The 18,232-nt window shown below is 40.8% G+C and overlaps 1 protein-coding gene across 1 annotated transcript in view; it reads right to left on the bottom strand.

Moving 5' to 3' along the window:
• The window catches only part of LOC138612497 (inositol hexakisphosphate and diphosphoinositol-pentakisphosphate kinase 2-like), a 61,617-nt gene extending 43,385 nt beyond the window's left edge, over positions 1-18,232 (bottom strand). Inside the window, exons 1-9 of the mRNA XM_069685787.1 lie at positions 18,031-18,232; positions 8,528-9,108; positions 7,172-7,367; positions 3,915-4,005; positions 3,547-3,632; positions 2,962-3,116; positions 1,828-1,929; positions 1,553-1,714; positions 1,332-1,453 (exon numbers count right to left, since the gene is read on the bottom strand). Coding sequence (XP_069541888.1) covers positions 1,332-1,453; positions 1,553-1,714; positions 1,828-1,929; positions 2,962-3,116; positions 3,547-3,632; positions 3,915-4,005; positions 7,172-7,367; positions 8,528-8,737 — 1,124 coding nt within the window. The 5' untranslated portion in view covers positions 8,738-9,108; positions 18,031-18,232. The remainder of the gene's footprint in view (positions 1-1,331; positions 1,454-1,552; positions 1,715-1,827; positions 1,930-2,961; positions 3,117-3,546; positions 3,633-3,914; positions 4,006-7,171; positions 7,368-8,527; positions 9,109-18,030) is intronic.

Genomic DNA, 18,232 nt, shown 5'->3' with positions numbered 1-18,232 from the left:
GTTGTCATCGGTGTCCAGAAGCTGCATTTCCTGTCATTGTATCTTTTAATTTGTTAAATTTATGAGTCTTTAGTCGTAGAGGTTGAGTTGCTCTGTCTGGAAGTAGAGGTGATAAATCAGAAACATAGTTGGAAGTAAAGCTGACAGCGGGATCCTCCGAGCTGTCCGAAGCTCTGGATAAATTACAAGATGACAGCTTCAAGGCAATATTTACTTTAAAGTCCAACAAGAGATGTCAGAGATAAGTGCAAGAGATGTCAGGCAGAAAACAGGAAGGAGAGAGCGCTTCTTTACTGCAGTCAAACTGTTCAATCCAAAAGACAGTACACTGCTTAACAAAAATAGGAGTCTATACATTTGTATTTATTTGTGTACACAAGAATGAGAGAAAATAATTTAAAAGTAAACAGAGTAAAACCACATAAAATAAAATAAAACAGAAAGCAAACTGAATCCAAGGTTTCTGGCCTTAACGTATGCCACTGGAGATCAGCACAAACATTAAGTTAGGTCCAAAGACGATGGACCATCTTCCATTGAGCGGGGGTATTGCAGCGATCAATACGTCACCCTATCAAAAGAAAGTTATATCGCAACCATTATAACTGTGCTTCATTCTCCACCATATGCTAGTGTTTGTTCACAAAACTACTTTAATCTGCTTCAGTTATTTCTCCCCACACACCTTCACCTGCTGCAACTGCACGCAGCGGCTCTTTGTGTACCTCTCTCCCTACATGTGTCTGATCTGTTGACAGTCATCGTGAGCTGTATGTTTTTTAAACCCATCCAAAAAATACACACAGCTCTGGTTTTGAATTTGTTTTACCCGTGATGTCTTTTCAACAGCGTGAAGGAGGCTCGTCGTTAAAGACGTTGCACGATGAAACGGTCAAAACCTACCAATAGGATCGACACTACACAGCTGCACCTCTTTTTAAACAGAATAAGAAGGTCCATATTTAACAGAAGATGTTGCATCTCAACGTACCAGCGAACATCTGTTTGTTTGTGTTTTTTCTGACAAGCATGTGTGGAGACGCTGCTCCAGGTTTGGGAGAGACAGAGAGCAAGGGGAGAGTAAGGTGTCCAGTAAGTTAATCGATGGTGGATGACGATCTTTTTGACAGATCAAAAAAGAAACATGATAGAATTAGTCGCCAGATATACTTGCCCCCCGTCCGAGAATCTCCCACTGTGAGGGACATGTATGAAAGGGTAACTCTAGACAACATCGGGGGCAGACGGTCCTGAAACTTTCAGGAAGATGTCAGGAGTGCATGTGTGGAAGGGGCTTCAGATAGTAACATGTGAGCGCTGATGTCACCTACCCGAGGACTTTGGCACAGTCGTCGTAGTACTTCATGGAGTTCTTGACGAAGCTGAAGCCGTTGACGTCACAGACGAAAGAGTGGCCGTTTGCTCTTAGCAGGTCGAACCCACACACTGTTTGCTAAAAATCACACACAGAACTGAGCTGAAATAAATGTTCACACACACTCAGCACAAATGGAGAAGGCACTACTTCTTCTGCATGGTGTCTAAAGTTTACCTTGAAGGCCAGGCAGACTTTGCGGGCCACCAGTTTCTCCATAGCAGTGAGCATGACGGGGTAGCGGATCTCCTTCCCCTCACTGTCTCTCTCGACTTTGCCATCCAAGGCGGGAGATTTCCGGGCCTCTGCGTGGGCGTAGTCTGGACCCACAGTGTAAACCTGAATTACCACAAACACAGAAAGAGTCTTAGAGCAGAAGACAATGATTTTTAAAGTTCACTTGATGCTTGACTAGATGCATGACTGAATAGCAAAGTGGAAGAGCACAGTACCTTCACATCGGTACCATCTGTTGGCATGAACTCTTCATAGATGTAGGACCCAGTCTTTCGTACGCTGCTTTCTGGGGAGTACACACTGCTACGACTCCCAATCTACAGCAGAGAGAGACACAGAGAGGGAATTCAAAGGCATTAAGAACCAAACCTGTAAATAAAAATCAGATTTTACCTCATTAACCAACCATGGCTGCATCTACGCTGTGCTGTTTCTGCCTCATTACCAAAAAAGCTGACAGGTTTAACCCTGCAGCAGCTGTGCATCCTGTTAGCGTGACCTTTTGAAGTTTTAATGACATTTTCTTTTTGCAGGTCGTTAAATAAGTCAACAGCAGTGAGTCTCAACCAAATAAACGGAAAGATATTAAACTTATACTTGTCCATGAATTTGAAAGTTTGCAAGTAATGTGACCTGAACAACTTCCTGAACTCCTTCTTCATCGTTTTCAAGGGGACATATGTTAGCTATGCAATCAATTTTTTTATTCTAATTAATTAATTAATTATTCTAATGTGTTTGTGAATTACGTTGGTAAAGTTTCGTTTTAAAACTATATTCATAGTCCTCCTGAAACGAACAAGTCGTTTTGCCATTCAAACGTCAGACCTTAGCCACGATTGGCTGACAGTATTTGGAGTGACCGCACCGCATAGCCCCTCCCCCACGTGCGCTCCTACGTGGGGGGAGGGGCCGCACTGCACTGTCACTCCAAAGTTTTAGAAAACATGGCTGCTCTAGGATCTGTTATTCGGCCTTATATGTACGAGCTAGAATTGCCAGGAGGTATCTGAATGGTAAGTTGAAATCTTGACTACGACTTGACTACAAGCTAGTGCAAGAATGCAGCCTGAGGTGAATGACGGTGAATGACGATTGGTCGATTTCAGTGAAAGCAAGGTTCTACATAGAAACCTGCTGCTGTTCTCAACAGCCCATTTCAGAGGCGACCTTTTTAAACATGTCAGTCTGGAAAAACACGGAATTAGGCAGTTTTCACTTTTTCACTGTGAACAATAAACACACAGCCACAATATGAGAATATCCACTCAAAGATATGGCCCCTTTAAGTCTGTCTGAATAGGAACATCAGCCAATTACAGATTCAGTGTTTCTTGGGAGACAGTTACCTTCCTGAAGAGTCTCTGGCTGCCACCTCCAGCCGATGTCGGGTAATAGATGTAGACATTGTGGTCCTCGGCACACACAGGTTTCTCCACGAAGGGTTTAGGAAACACCTCCCCGTTCACCTCCACGTGGTCCTCCCCCTCCACCAGGTTACACTCTGCACAGGGTGAATACATTTTACTTGGAAATCATATAACAGTAAAGCATTCATATTCAAATCAAAGATAAGTCTGTGCCTTTCATGTCCACTCTTGGAGTTAATCCATCCAATGTTTATGTACTTTATTTATCCTTCATTGACCAGGTAATTTACCAAGATACTTTATCTAATTTCTCAGGCACCGGGCCACAATGACAGAGATCTTAATGTACAGAAGATATACACTAACAAACTCAGCTTCTTTTGGAAAAATATAGTTTGTCTTGGGTCTAAACAATAAAAAATATTAATACATTATAAATTTACTGATGTCCTGTATGCTGAAAAACATTACCTGACAGCTTTATTACCAGATATATTATCTTTGACATTGACAACTGTTTTTAGGTTGTTACTACAAGTGAAGGTCTTCAGAGCTCTTCCTCACCTTCAGGATTATCGGGGTCTCGGTTCAACACGGCGTAACGAGGTAGGTCAATACCCTCTTCCTGGAGGATCCGGTACACTTCCCTCCTGATAGGGAATCAAACACAGACTTATAAACGACCAAAAAACTTTAAGAGAGCTTTATTTATAGTTATCTATAGTTGTGGACGGCCCTTTAAAGCAACCATTAAATAGGCTTTGGCTACGTCTTTGGACAATGAACGTTATTATACTTATAATGTGGAGCCACCTTCTTATTATGGACCATTATCTTACAATTAGCAAATAACACATTCATTTTTTTATACCCCCAGACTCTGTGTGTGTGTGTGTGTGTGTGTGTGTGTGTGTGTGTTAGCTCAACTGTACCTGTCCTGTATGAAATACTGCATGTTGAGGTCATTGATGAGCAGTGGATTCCTGAGCTTAGCGTACTCCACAGCTTTGTCCAAGGGGAATCCTTAAAAATGTCACAAGAATATGAACTGTATTAGCCCATATAGTATCTTCATGAATCCTGAATTGATAATGACAAATGGCCATCAGATTCTTTGATACAACAGCAGACAATCCTTTATTCATTCCAACAAATTGTATGAGTTCAGTTTGTTTTGTACTTAAATGTGAGAGTATTTGAAAAATCCTGCTTTTTTTCTCTGGATGTGTCTGTTGCAAACGATTGGATACACCCAGCTGTTGGATTTAAACTGGAACGCCTTTAATCTGTTAGGTGTGAACTCATTTTAATGGTTACTTAATGAGTTTTGACAGGTTTTTAATTAGATTTTAATGTGAGCGAGAGTAGACAGCTGCATGGTAATTTGCATGATGTCATATCGTTTAGCTTAACTCTGAACTGAGCGGCCGCCTCAGATTGTGGCTCGAGGGAAACTAACACAACTCTTTGTTTCCGAACAAGAAACTTGTGAAAAGTACCTGAACAATTGACAGCTACTGAAGAGTATTTTTGTCCTATAAAACAACAAATACAAAGCATTTTTAAAAAATGATTCAATTGTCATATAATTTTATTACACGGCTGTGTTAAATACTTGATTCTAATTGGTTAATTACGGCATTCTGAGGTCTGCTATTTCTCTATAACAGACAGTTGCTACGAAGAACAGATCACTGCTATGATGAACAGACCGTGGCTATGATGAACAGACCGTTGCTATGAAGAACAGACCGTTGCTATAAAGAAAAAGACAGTTGCTATTAAAATCAAAGACCATTGCTATGATGAACAGACCGTTGCTATGAAGAACAGACTGTTGCTAGACCGTTGCTATGAAGAACAGACTGTTGCTATGAAGAAAAAGACCGTTGCTTTGAAGAACAGACCGTTGCTAGGGATCAGGCTCTAATCACACAATCCGAAGGACTAACTGTAATTATATCAATTCGCCGAAAGAAGTCGGGTAATTTTGACGTCAGTTTGTTTACAGAGGAAAAAAGAAAAGAGATGAAACAGCGGAGAGAAAGCAATAAAGGGTAAAAGATGCAAAAACTGAAGGCTACGACAGAGAGATCTACAAAACTGAAGTAAACATTAAATGGAACACAGTACGGGATACGGCAGTGTTTAAAGATGGTCAATATAACACACAATAACTCGATGATCAGACGGACCCTTAAAGTTCGACAGACTGTCACGTAGTAAATTAATAAATATTCCAGCACTAAGTTAAACAATGCGTGGGAGTTTTATCATTTTAATTCAACAAACATGAACAAGTTAACCTGAAGAAACAAGTCTCCTGTCATTACCATCTTACATTATTTCGGCAGACTCAAAGCGCTGAAGGTTCTCAGTAATCCATACTCACACTTTGGATCACTATGAACCCAACGACCCACCAACACCAGAGGGTGTAGACGACTCTCACTGATACTAGGTCAACGGCTCAGGATAACGACTCTCACTTGATTACAACATCTATTAGCATATTAATGACCTACAGAGGCTCATATTTCTAGCTCCGTCTACCAGTCAGTTTAGAACTGAAGAAGCCTTTCGGACGAGAGGTGAAACGTTTTCAAGAACTTCAACCGAGTCCAGTTGCCTTTTGGATTAAGGTGTTTGTGGTAGAATGCTTAAATTCAGTTAGCTCATACTAGAAGAGGTGTTGACACATGCTATATGTTACAGGAAGCTATCATACAATAAAAACACACTCCCAAGGTTACTGCCATCAATATCGTCTATATTGCGCATGAGAGTCAGACAGGCATGACATTAACATGACAGCAGGAAGTATATGATGGAACGACTTTCTAATAATAAGAACAAGAGGACTCATAGTAAGTTCCCATGGTTGGAGCATCAACGCAAAAATCTCATCCCCTTATAAATAGAATGGAAAAACAGTCCCATGTGATAAACTCTGACTCAAATACACACAGAGAGACGAATAAGTCTGTGTTTAAAATAGTGTATCAATGGTACATGTTAAAAAAACATTTGCAATCTCTCACTGGTTGCTACAATACATGAACATTTCTTAAAACTAACACTAATGATTGAGCTCTTCATGTGACCTAGTGTGTGTTGATTTTAAGACATTTACATAAAGAGGTGCATTGATCTGGCTCATGCAGCTCTGCCTTTGTAAACCTCACAAGGTCAGCTGAGGAATAACATTTATTGCAAGCCTTAAATAGATGTTTCCACTGCCACCAGTTCTCTTTGTTTACCACTGACATGTTCCCATAAACTGGTGCAGGTCTCTGCCAGACAGGCTGACAGAAACCTGGCAAACTATCTCTAAAATATGGCTTCTAAGGTAGTGATATTTCACAGAACGTTTAATATACTCAACAGATTAAAGACGTGGGCAAGAATGTGATTTAAATTCAGCTGGACAAAGAACAAGACATTGATGCCAAACAACAGACAGCATCTCCCTCCTCTGATTAGTTTAATTTAACTGAGCTCAGTTCTGCATAAAGATGATGTTTTTTCCAACTTTTTCTTAGTGGACTGTTATTTGTTGTTTAAAACATTCAGGTATTTTATTATTTATGATGAAATGATGTAACTGCAGGACACCAGGGAAATGCAAACAGATTGAAGAAGCTGAGAATTTATCTGGACGATGGGCAAAACATGTCTTACCCGCATTTAGGCTGACGCAATCTCGGAAAAAATATAGCTGCTGGGGACAACGAATGGACAACGACAATGAACAGTCCAGTTTAGCAAGCTATTAGCGATATATGCCCCTTAATCTATTTCTGCCGAGTCTCAGTTTCACTGTAAATAGTAAGTTAGACAGAGGCTGCACTCTGGCTAACTACTGCGGTATGAACCTGAAAAAGAAACCGCTTTTCTTGTGATTGACTTTAATGATCTAGAACAGATTGTTAGCAGAACTTGCTGCAGATGTCTGTTTAAAGAGATTAATAAGAAGCTAAATCATCGTCAGATGATGCTGATAGGAGCCAGGATATCTTTACGGCACATAACGTTCCGCCTGCTTTTTCTCTCCTCACGGACAGTTTTTCATGCATGCACTGCAGCCTGCTGATACGTGATTGGTCAATGTTACTTAGACTCTGTAAATAGAGATTGAGGCTAACATAACCTGCAATAAGATGTTCTTAACTCGTTTGTAAACTCTTACCTTTGGAGTGGAAGGAGATGAGGCAGTCGCAGAGAGGCCAGTTCTCCACAGGTTCCTCCAGGATCACCTCCTCGGGAAAGATGACCACGTTTATGTAGTCAAACTTACAAAGGCGCTCCAGGATCTGAGTCATGGGCTTGGATTTTGACTTCTTCATCATGGCACATATGCCCACCACAATCTGTCGCTCTGGTGGCTGGTGGAGAGGACGGGGAAGACCAGGGATGGGTGAGAGAGGTGACCAGATAAATGACAAGGGTATTGACAAAAAACTGTCTGTGTGTAAAGACAGCAGGATCCCTTTTGGCAGACTTTTGGAGGCTTTTAAAATATTATTTGTGTACTAGAGCTAATGGTTATATTGTGAGATATCAAAGGGGGGTTTTTGAATGTCTCAAAGCCCCCTCTTTTGTAAAGAACTTGTATGAAAGACAGTTTTCTAGATCCAAGGCATCATGTGACCTAATTATTTCAACTGTGGCTACTAAAAACTATTATGGAAAGGAGGGAAGGGGGGGGAAATGTTTAGAGTTAACTACAGTAACTTTGCTTGGCCTTGGCAGTCTGTAATACTGCAAATGCAAAGGCTTTCATCAGTGGGCCATAGGCTCAATCACCATTGTGTTACCTCATTCGGCGATAGATAGAGATTTTACAGGCATTTATTTAAATGAGAAACCTTTGAGATTATATCTTTAAACCATATTTTGATTCTTTTTTAATAAAATCTTTTCATTAATTGAAACCTTAATATGTCAAGAGAAAACATTTTTGTTTTTTAGTAGCCATATTGAAATTCTATATGACTGTTATGATAATATAAGACTAAATAGTTTGTGTTAGATTGATTCTTCTATAAATGAGTAAGAAAGTCTTTCTGTTCCACAGAGGATTAGGCAGCAGATAAAATATAAAAATGTTAAAGTAAAACAGACACATATACTGAGACAACAAAGAGAGAGGAACAGCTAACATAGCACTATCATAAAGTCCTTTTATAGCGGCAGCACTAAACAGACCAGAAGCATTAAAGTTGTTTATGTACTGCATTGTTCTCTCATCAGGCTTTGTTTACTTCTGCCTATTTCTTTTTCCACGGTCCAATTCAAATTAAAACTTTCCTCTCTATGATTTCCAGACCTGTTTATTTCCTGACACCCAGTTTGGCTGATCAAAGATTTGGCTTCCTGTTCCAAAAATAAATCTTTTTTTTTAATTGTAAATTCAAGTTTCTTTTTAAAGTTTAAAGGGCATGAAGTCTAGTTTGTTTAAATAATTAAATGTAATGTAATTAAACAAATGTATTAACTTTGAGGTGTACACCTGAAAATGTTTGAATCAACAGCTGTCTCTCACCGACTCATCTTCATCCTCCTCCATGTCCTCTTCTCGAAACATCTCGTTCTTCATGCCTGCCTCCATTTGGCCCATGTCCAGCTCGTCATCTTCACAGCCAACCACAAACCGAGGAACGTGTCTTTGATCCCGCCCCGCCTTACCGTCCTCTTCACCTGCTCCTGGTCCTAGTTCAAGTCCAAGTCCTGATCCGTCACAGGGCTCGGACATCACAAACCCCTGTGCAACATGGCTGCTGAGAGGTTCACCTCAAGCGACTACACAAGAAGACAGCCAGTCAACTGTATTGTGACTGACACCTGAAAGCCTGGTGATAAAGTGAAGGGTTAGTAGGTTTTTCTGAGCCGGCTGATAACAGCTACGTGCGTCCGTGTCTGTACAGTATATGGTGAGGTAGAGAGAGGTAGTACAGTGGGAGTGGACTCCACGTGTGTTGAGGTAGACAGTCAGGATCCTGGTTGTAAAACTCCCTGTGTCAGGACAGAGGGGGCCTGGCTCTGAGCGATAACATGTCCCAGCCTGGAGACGGTTCCTCACTCTGGAAACTCCACAGTCAACATCTGTGCACCGTCTTCTTTAGCCTAAGAATAAAAAGGGGAAACAAAGAGAAACACAGGTTTAGCTTAACTACTTGAAAATTATTTCTTTAGATGACAACTGTTAAACACATTCGAGTGAACATTTGACACTTGCAGAGACGCACTGCAGTATTAGCTGTGCAAGGACTAGCTGTTGCGTCATCAGTGTTGCTTCATCCACCATTTGTGCAATAAACGTCTGAGCTGCAAACAATAGAAGATAAACTTTACTGATTGCTCAGAAAACTGGGTTATTGCAACCCTCTAGAGTCAACAAATATGTTACCTCCGACTTTTATCAAGCTTTCACTAGAAAGAATTTCTGATATGTTGACTACTGAAATATGTAAACATGGCAGGGGTTCACACTTATCAATCTGAAGTGAAATAGTCCACAACAACAGGTATGCTGGGTATTTGCATTCATAAATAATCACAAAAGATATCATTAAAATGCAGTTTTGAAATTTAAGTTGAGTTTAAGAAAAGCAGAATTAAATTATTTGTAAAATGTGTTTCAATTCAGAGCATTTTTTGGTAAATCGAACATCTCAGGAATGAACTGAAGAAGCAAACTGAGGAGATGAGAGGCACAAACTAGAAGCAACAACTCTAAAATGACTCAGTCATTTAAGTAAACGACCGCTTTCTTCTTCACATTTGCAACTCCTGAAATTCTCTATTTGAAAAACTCAATTTGAATCCCAAAAACTAATTCAAATATCATGCTAAAGTTAAAATAATTTTATATAAAACATACTGCCTCTGCAATAAGCATAACTTTTGTGCTGTTTATGCTATAATCACTCGTAAACATGACTATCTCTGTTTATTACACAGCTGTGTTAAATACTTGATTCTGATTGGTTCATTACAGCATTCCGAGGTCGGCTATTTCTCTATAACAGACCGTTGCTTTGAAGAACAGACCGTTGCTAGGGTTGCGGCCCTAATCTCACAATCCAGAGGACTAACTGTAATCATATCAATCTGTCGAAAGAAGTCGGGCGTCTGTGTGTTTACAGAGAGAAAAAAGAAAAGAGACGGGACAATTGAGGTTAAAAGATGCAAAAACTGAAGGCTAAGACAGAGAGCTCTACTGAAGACGGCACATGAAGTAAACATAAAACAGAACATAGTACGGGATACGGCGGTGTTGAGAGACGGTGAACATGAAGTAAACATTAAACCAAACAAAGTGTGGGATACAGCTTCAAGTCAGGGTCCTGTTCACCCTTTCAGGGTTTCATTCCGCGATAACAACCTGTTCACTATACATGATCCCTTACATAATAGTCATCCAATGTCTTCACAGGCTTAAATTATTTTAGTTTTAGGTCACATACTGAATACAGCTTTCAAAAAACACTTGTAACATCCACATCCGCATAATTTACGACCACATGAAGCTGCTGCTGACTCAGCATGTCCTAAAGAGGCCATACTGCTGTTTGTTGTTGCCTTGACGACACAGGCCTGAAGAGGAGCCTGACTGTCTCTCCATTGTGTGCTCCTGTATGTACATTGAAGTGGATCACGTCACTCTGGTTTCCTTTTCACTTGTCAGACGGAGCCTATGCAACGTCCCTGAAGAACCCAGCCTTAAATCATCACTCTGTTAGTTAATGTGTTATTCTAAGGGTTTCCTTAAAGGCCTCCCGTTGTCTAACCTCAAATATATGAAATCAATTCAAGAGCTTTTTATTAATTACTATTCATGCAGAATCATTTTCAAATAGCAACAAGGAGTCAAACCTGTGGACGTACAGTCACAAGCCTCATTGTGTAACCATCGCTGCTCTATCCTCTCTCTTCTAAATGAAACAAGTTAACACATTTTCTTCACAATCAACAAAAACTAAAACCTTTTTCTTCTTATTTCTGGATGAAAAATTTATTAAAATACAGCAGAGTAAAGTGCAAAAAAAGATCATTTTAATGGTGGTGCTATTGCAAAGTTCTGCATTTTTAAATGTCAGTAAAGTCAGTTATTTGCATCGATGCAGAAATTTTATAATTCCTTTTAAAAAATGAATTTTAAAATCTTAAAAAGAAAAAAAGATCTAACTCTGTCTGGTTTAGTTTGCTGTTCTTTGCCTACTGTTTCTGGTTGTTGCTCATTAGCCAACTTCACAACAAACTCATGCAACACAAACGTGGTTTCTGCAGCCGTTTCTGAACATCCACTTCCCAGAGAGCTTTACACAGATGCATTATGGGAAATGGAACAAAGACAGTTGCTGTTTGTTGTCATTTTCTGTACTTTGATGATGATCTGATACCAAAGCAATCAAGTTTAAGCACATCCTCCTATAATGTGGCTTTCCAGTTCCCAGGCGGCAGGAGAACTTTGATTGGTGTTACGTGTTTCTGCTGCTGTATTACTGTGTGAGCAGGGTTTTGTATTGTTGTATAGTAAGCGTTAAAAAATATACCACAAACATACAGCTACTTAGAGTAAGGTTAGAGTAAGAAAAAAAATACCCAAAGTGATTAATGGATTATCCACATAGTTGGAGATTATTTGACTAGTTGAATTAATTGATTAATCGTTCCTACTCTAATAGCTACTACTCCTAATACTATAAATCACCTGCTGATCCGAATTTCAAGCTCAAGAGGCGAGTACAACCATCCTGAAAAATGACATCATGGAGATTTGATTGTTTAGTTTTTGATCAATCCATGTTAGAGAAGTGCTTATTAAATTCTACGCCCATTTAGGGGGAAGTTCTTGGTGCAGGTATGTTGAACTGCATTATACAGTATGGCTGTGTATCTGCAAGAATCGGGCGATACAATGCACGTCACGATACAGGGGTCACTATACAATATATTGCAATTTGTTATTGTAAGGTAAACTGAACACACAGGCAGAAAATCTATTTATCCATTTTTTAAGCTTTTGTATTTATCTCTGACTGTCCCGAAAAAATCCATCATGGCACTACTTTTTCTGCAGTTTGAGCAAAGGAATTAACATTTGCTTAATCAGCAAATTATCACACTACTCAAGGGGGCACATATTTTTTATACACCACTATTGAACAGTGAGCCTTTGTTCTGTTATTTAGTCTACCCTCATTGAAATTTCCCCAAACATTTGCAACCCTAGTGCTGAAACACAATGTGTGTGTGTGTGTGGTCAATGCTTCCGATATCCGAGCCCAAACGACACAATAAAAGAAACAAAGCATGTTATGTCACTTCCACACAACTGAGCCAAAGCTCGAGAGCTGGTGTGAAATGTAGCCGAGCTGGAAGAAAAAACTTGGCCCTGCAGTGCATGTCCACAACACACAGACGCAGCCAACACCGGCTCATGTGTCACTCATCAATATAGTCAAACACACCCCGCCCACATACACTTCAAACACCACCCCCCCCCACTCAGGATAAACAGCTGACTCGAGGGGAAAAGCCTCCAGAAACAGATGGACAGATCATATCACCACTTAGAGGCCGACTCTGCGGTCTTTGAATGTCTGCAAGAACTTATTTAAAGTCACTTCCACTCTCTAAAGGAGCAGAATATATCACTGCCAACGTTTAAACGCCCTGGCGGCTGAAGATCCGACATGGCCTTCCTGTGTCCTGGACTTTCTACCACAGCATACCTCAACCAAATCTCCCATGTGACCTCTTAACCTTGGTACCCAGAAATAACTGTCTGCTTCTGCATGGGGGGCCAAACTGGACCCGAGGGGACGAGACGAGCCGTGGCTTTTTGGTGCCATGTGCTACTATGTAACCCGAAGACAACTCATTATTACTAGCCTGTGAGGCGATGACAGGCCGCACTAAACCAAGTGGAAGCCCTTCTTGCTGGCCCGGGGTCGAAGAACACTAACAGAAGTAAATAAACTCGTAAATAAATACCTATAACTGCTGCGAGTAAGCGGCGCTGAGCTCGAGTTTATCCTGCCTTTACTCCTCCTAGGATGTGACCTTTACTCTACTAGCAGGATGAGCCCACACTGCAAACACTCCATAGTGGGGCAATACAGCTGATGCATCTAATCCTACAAAATGTCATTGCAAACTGATTAAATAGGCGACTTTACTGATTCAAATAACTTTACGCTGTGAATTCAGATGGTGTCATAATTGGCCTCGTTTGCGCGTGACTCAGCACCACTGATGCTTCAACTTTGCGTGCCATTATAATTCCCCCTGGTATTAACCGAGAAGCAACATTTTCACATAAAATCGATTCATCTCCGGACATATCCATGGCGTGTACACAAGCATTCCCTTCTCAAGTCTCGTCACTGTGTTTGCCATCGTTGTACAGATCATGAGGAACAAAATGAGGCCCAGAAAATAGTTTGTAAAATCAGAGCCATGTCTTAAAAAGACTTAGTTTTCTGTGTGCTGTGTTTACTGACTCATAACTTGAGATGGGAGAATAAAGCTGGAGTGGAGAGACTTTCAATGAATGGATTGTTTGCTGCACTTAAATGCAGATGTCTGTTTAGTGATTAATAAAAAGCTAAATCGTCGTCAGATTTTTTTGCATTTCAGCCCATGCATGTCAACTCATGTAGTATTGTCCACGAGCATTTCAAGCGCAGAATCCGTTTTAAAAGATTATTCTAAAAGCAGTGGTGCAAGTGATTGACCTGAGCATGGGACCAGTACACTTGACTGTCAAAAAAGTAAAGAAACTAAAGAAAACTTGTCAGATTTACATGATAGATAACAAGATACTTCAAGCCCTTCATGTGAGGCAGGCAGCATCAGCAGTAATGGCTGTTGTAGCGGTGCAGCGTTGCACCGGGCCGTCGTGGTGCAGAAGGAGCTGAGCCTGAAGGCAAAGCTTTCGATTTACCGGTCGATCTACATTCCAACCCTCACCTGTGGTCATGAGCTTTGGGTAGTGGCTGAAAGAATGAGATCACCGAAATGAGTTTTCTCCGAAGGCTGTCCGCGCTCAACCTTAGAGAGAGGGTAAAGAGCTCGGACATCCAGAGGGAGCTCGGAGTACAGCCGCTACTCCCTCATATTGTTGTTGGGGTATCTGATTGGGATGCCTCCTGGGCGCCTCACTTGGGAGGTTTTCTGGGCACGTCCAAATCGGAGGAGACCCAGAGCTCGCTGGAGGGATTACATATCCTGTCTGGCCTGGGAACGCCTCGGAATCCTCCAGGAGGAGCTGGAAGACGTTGCTGGGGAGAGGGACGCCTGGGTCACCTTGCTGAGCCTGCTGCCACCATGACCCGGCCCAGAATAACCAGGAGATAATGGATGGATGGTATTTTTAAAAATCAGTCTTATGGAGGTGCAAGAATAAAAAGCTGGAGTTTCCCTATAAAATCACACTGTGTGAAGGAACTCCCACAGCCATCCTCCTATATTAAAAATAATGCATGCATAAGCAACACTATGCACCATTTTAAACATCAGAACACTGTTCGTTTGTGCCCTACAGCCTGGGCTGGTTTGACTAGTGGCTTCTTAAGGCTTATGTTGGCAAACTGTAGATAGATATTGCTATGCAACAGAGATAACAGAGTCTGTTTGCTGAATTTATGACACATATTCTCAATGCATTTTTGCACAGCAGCCACTTTTCTGCAGAAGGAATGTAGTTGTGATTTGGACAACATAAAACACTAACAGCCTTGTAGTCTCCAAACTAAGGAAGGAGAAAGTATTGCCTTGGTATCATATAACTCATATATTCACACCTTAAGAGAGCAATTCAAGCCACTCTCACTTCTAACCATTGCTGACAGATAACTTTAATATTTCCATCATCACAGAGCAATGAGCCGTGTCCAGCTAACGGTTCAGATGTTGTCATTTTCTTGGACGCAAATGAAGGTCGATTAAAGTCACGAATGACTTCATATCTTAATGACTTAATGGACGAAACGGAGAAGGAAGGCGACGGACTGAGGAAGCAGACTAAATCATTGTGTCAAACAGTCTCCTGTCTGCCAGTTAAATTGTTCCCCTCTCTAAAAAACACACCCTGTGTCACCCAAGAATGAATCAGGGGTCTGATTAAAAATACCCCCTGACTTTCACCTGCAGGCCGTCCTCCATGAATGAGTCACCTCGGCCATGGATGCGGGGCTGGTTATCAACATCATGGCTCCAATAAAAGGCTTTTAACCTTTGAGACTGTCTGCCACAGGAAGCCTGTGTTTATGAGCGGGGAGGGATGAGTTGGTCATTAGCTCCTATTCACTATCGTTTCTCTGATAAGATGGCTAATGAGAAACATCACGACACACTGCACTTATGGAAACAGCTTGCCTGTCAATTATGGACTCCTATTGTGTGTATTCATTGAATAATTTTGGGCCGTTTCTAGGAAAGAAAAGGAGAAATGAATTGTAACAGGGACTTTTATTGTGAAAAACCTGCCGAAAAAGGTGACGTATTCAGCCATAGTATCATCTCTTTTCTATCAGGGTTATGGACGCTGCTGAACAAGTGAGCAGCTTGTTATCTGAAGAGAGTTCAAATCATTAACCAACATGTTAATTATTGTATAAAAGCTCAAAGTAATCGAGGTCGGACACAAACACCAGCCCTGAAACAGTATCACCGCCCCGAGGGTCAGATAACAACCTGATGATGTTATCAGGAACAAGCTACCAGAGAAAACAGCACCTACAGTCGCCTCTACAAGCTTGTAAACTCAATATTTACAGAGCACTTGAGAAATTAGCTTTGTTTGCGAACACAAACAGCCGTCATTACTGAGAACGGAGGACATAATAGGCCTGCTTGTGTACCGCCGGCCCTGCAAAACAGGCCCATTATGTCTAACTCATCAACACAAACATTTCTCAGAGCAGGAGCTGAGACCTCTGTGAGGTTTGTGAGATGATTTATGGCACATGGAGAGATAGAAGACTTTATTCTCCTGCTTCAGAGCTCCTGATAAATAACCCTTTGTCAAGCATAGAGCTTTCAAGGTTACGACAAAATCAAGTGTTAATGGATCTCAGGGGAGACTGTGGGCCGCTGCAGCAGCAGATAATAAAAAGATTCAGCAGAAACACAACAGACGATAACCGAGATGAATTGGATTATAAACACAGATGATAAACACAGAGGTTTATATTAAAATATATTACAAAGGGGACAATTCCAAAGTTGGCCATTTTAAAATATAACATGCCATTTAGGAAATATTAATACCAGCAGGACCTCATGAGTTTGTATATGTACTGATAATATTTTACATACATTTAACAAGAGCTTCCCGTTTACTTGTTTCATATAGAAAGCCGGGCAGACAGAATGCAGTTAAAGTGAAGTATGCAAATAAAAATACATATTGATGAGTGACTATTTTTAACACTTCCCTTTATTTAGACGACATCGATTGTGCATGTACTTTGGCTTTTCATCTATCTGAATCTCTTTCAAACATAAAGACTGTTATTACAATAAGTGTTCTTCTTTTAATCAATGTCACATGGAACTAACATTTTTGCCATGTTTAATGGTGTTCTTGTTGAAGTTTTATGTTTGAATGTTCCCTTTGTTGACATATAGACATGTATCAGAAGTTTTGTAATAGTTATTTTCATATTCTGTAATTCTTTGAATCTGTTCAGTATAGCTAACTTCCCCTTTATTGTGTACGTGTGAAAGTATTCTTTGTTGTGGGAGTTTTTGATTACCTAAATCAGGGGTGTGAAGGCAGAGGGTGTCACACACTGTTCGGGTTGATAGGCCATCTGAGGCAAATTATGATTTGTGATCTTGGGCTGTAGACAATGACTTGACAACAACAAAGCAAGAGTCTTCTGAAACTTATATATAAGCTACAATATATTTTATTTTTATGCTCTAAAATATCATTACTACTTAAAATGTATATGCAGTGGTCTGCTAGAGAGGAGGGAGCACAGAGAGGGACAGGAAGAGACTTAATAAATTGGTCAGGAGGGCCGGTTCTGTCCTGGACTTCATAGAGGAGGTGGGTGAGAGGAGGATGTTGGCCAAGCTAACATCATCATGGACACAACCCCTCTCACCCCCTGCATGGGGCTGTGGGGGACTGCTTCTCTCAGTCAGTATCCCCCCTCACTCACTACCTACATATGTACGTATATGTATAAGTACTTGTATGTATGCATATAATAATCTATTTATTTTGCAATTTAACCTGTATTTTGACAGGTAATCTTACTGACACAAGGGGTCTCATTCCCAAGAGAAACCTGGTCCATACAATAAAATACAAATAACAAGTTGATAAAGAAAAATAATCTGTTACTTTTGAGGCAAAAATGCCAAACATTTGCCACTTTCCTAGTTTGAGGATTGCTTTTGTTTCTCTCATATAAACTGAATATTTGGGAGGTTTAAACTTGCAATTTGAAGATGTCAATCTGAAATTTTGGACATTATAAAAAGTATGTGTCACTTTTTCTAACTAAGAGCCCTAGAAAACCACACAGTCAACAATAAGAAAGTTTATGAGGAAGGAACTCACATTTTCCCACCCTCAGTAGCTACACACGTTAACACAATATGTCAACACACCCAGGTAGCCTACCACTTTCACATTGAGCTTTCATAGTTTAGGTTTAAAATAAAGAAAATCCCCTGGTTTCTTGGCGGTTTTAACACTTTATCATGACCACAAGTTACAGGTGTCCAGCTGCCTGCCTGCCTGCCTCTTAAACTCACTCTGACACACAATGAATGAGACGTTTAACAGACAAAAACGGCTCCTCTGGGAGCAATAAACCGCCAAAACATACTTAAATGCATCAGCACGGCGGCCTTTTAACCACTAAGCACTCCTGACAGATGCAGTTATGTTACAAGACGTTTATAAAGCTTCCTTGCTCACCAAAACAACAGCAAAATCCAACTTTCCTCTGACACTGGGCTCTCAACCACCACGCTGCGTGAGGACAGCAGAAAGCGTTAAAAGCCATCGGGACTTACCGGCGGAAAACAACTGGAAGTCAGTCTGCTATTCACTTCCTTGTTTCCTCTGACTGACCGAGACTGAAGGGAAGCTGTTGCTGCCGCCTGAGCTTAGTTCTTTTTTTTTTAAACTCTCAGTGAAGTTGTGAGCTACACGCTGAAGTTCACGCCCGGTCATTCCTTGTGATTAGCCGCTGCCGCTGCTAGCTTCCTTCCTTTT

This window comes from Semicossyphus pulcher, unplaced genomic scaffold (assembly GCF_022749685.1).
Source record: "Semicossyphus pulcher isolate SPU_LCO1_2020_fin unplaced genomic scaffold, fSemPul1.0.p SCAF_8, whole genome shotgun sequence".
Lineage (NCBI taxonomy): Eukaryota > Metazoa > Chordata > Actinopteri > Labriformes > Labridae > Semicossyphus > Semicossyphus pulcher.
The sequence above is the reverse complement of the archived record's forward strand: the minus strand, read 5'-3'. Positions and strand labels throughout refer to the sequence as shown.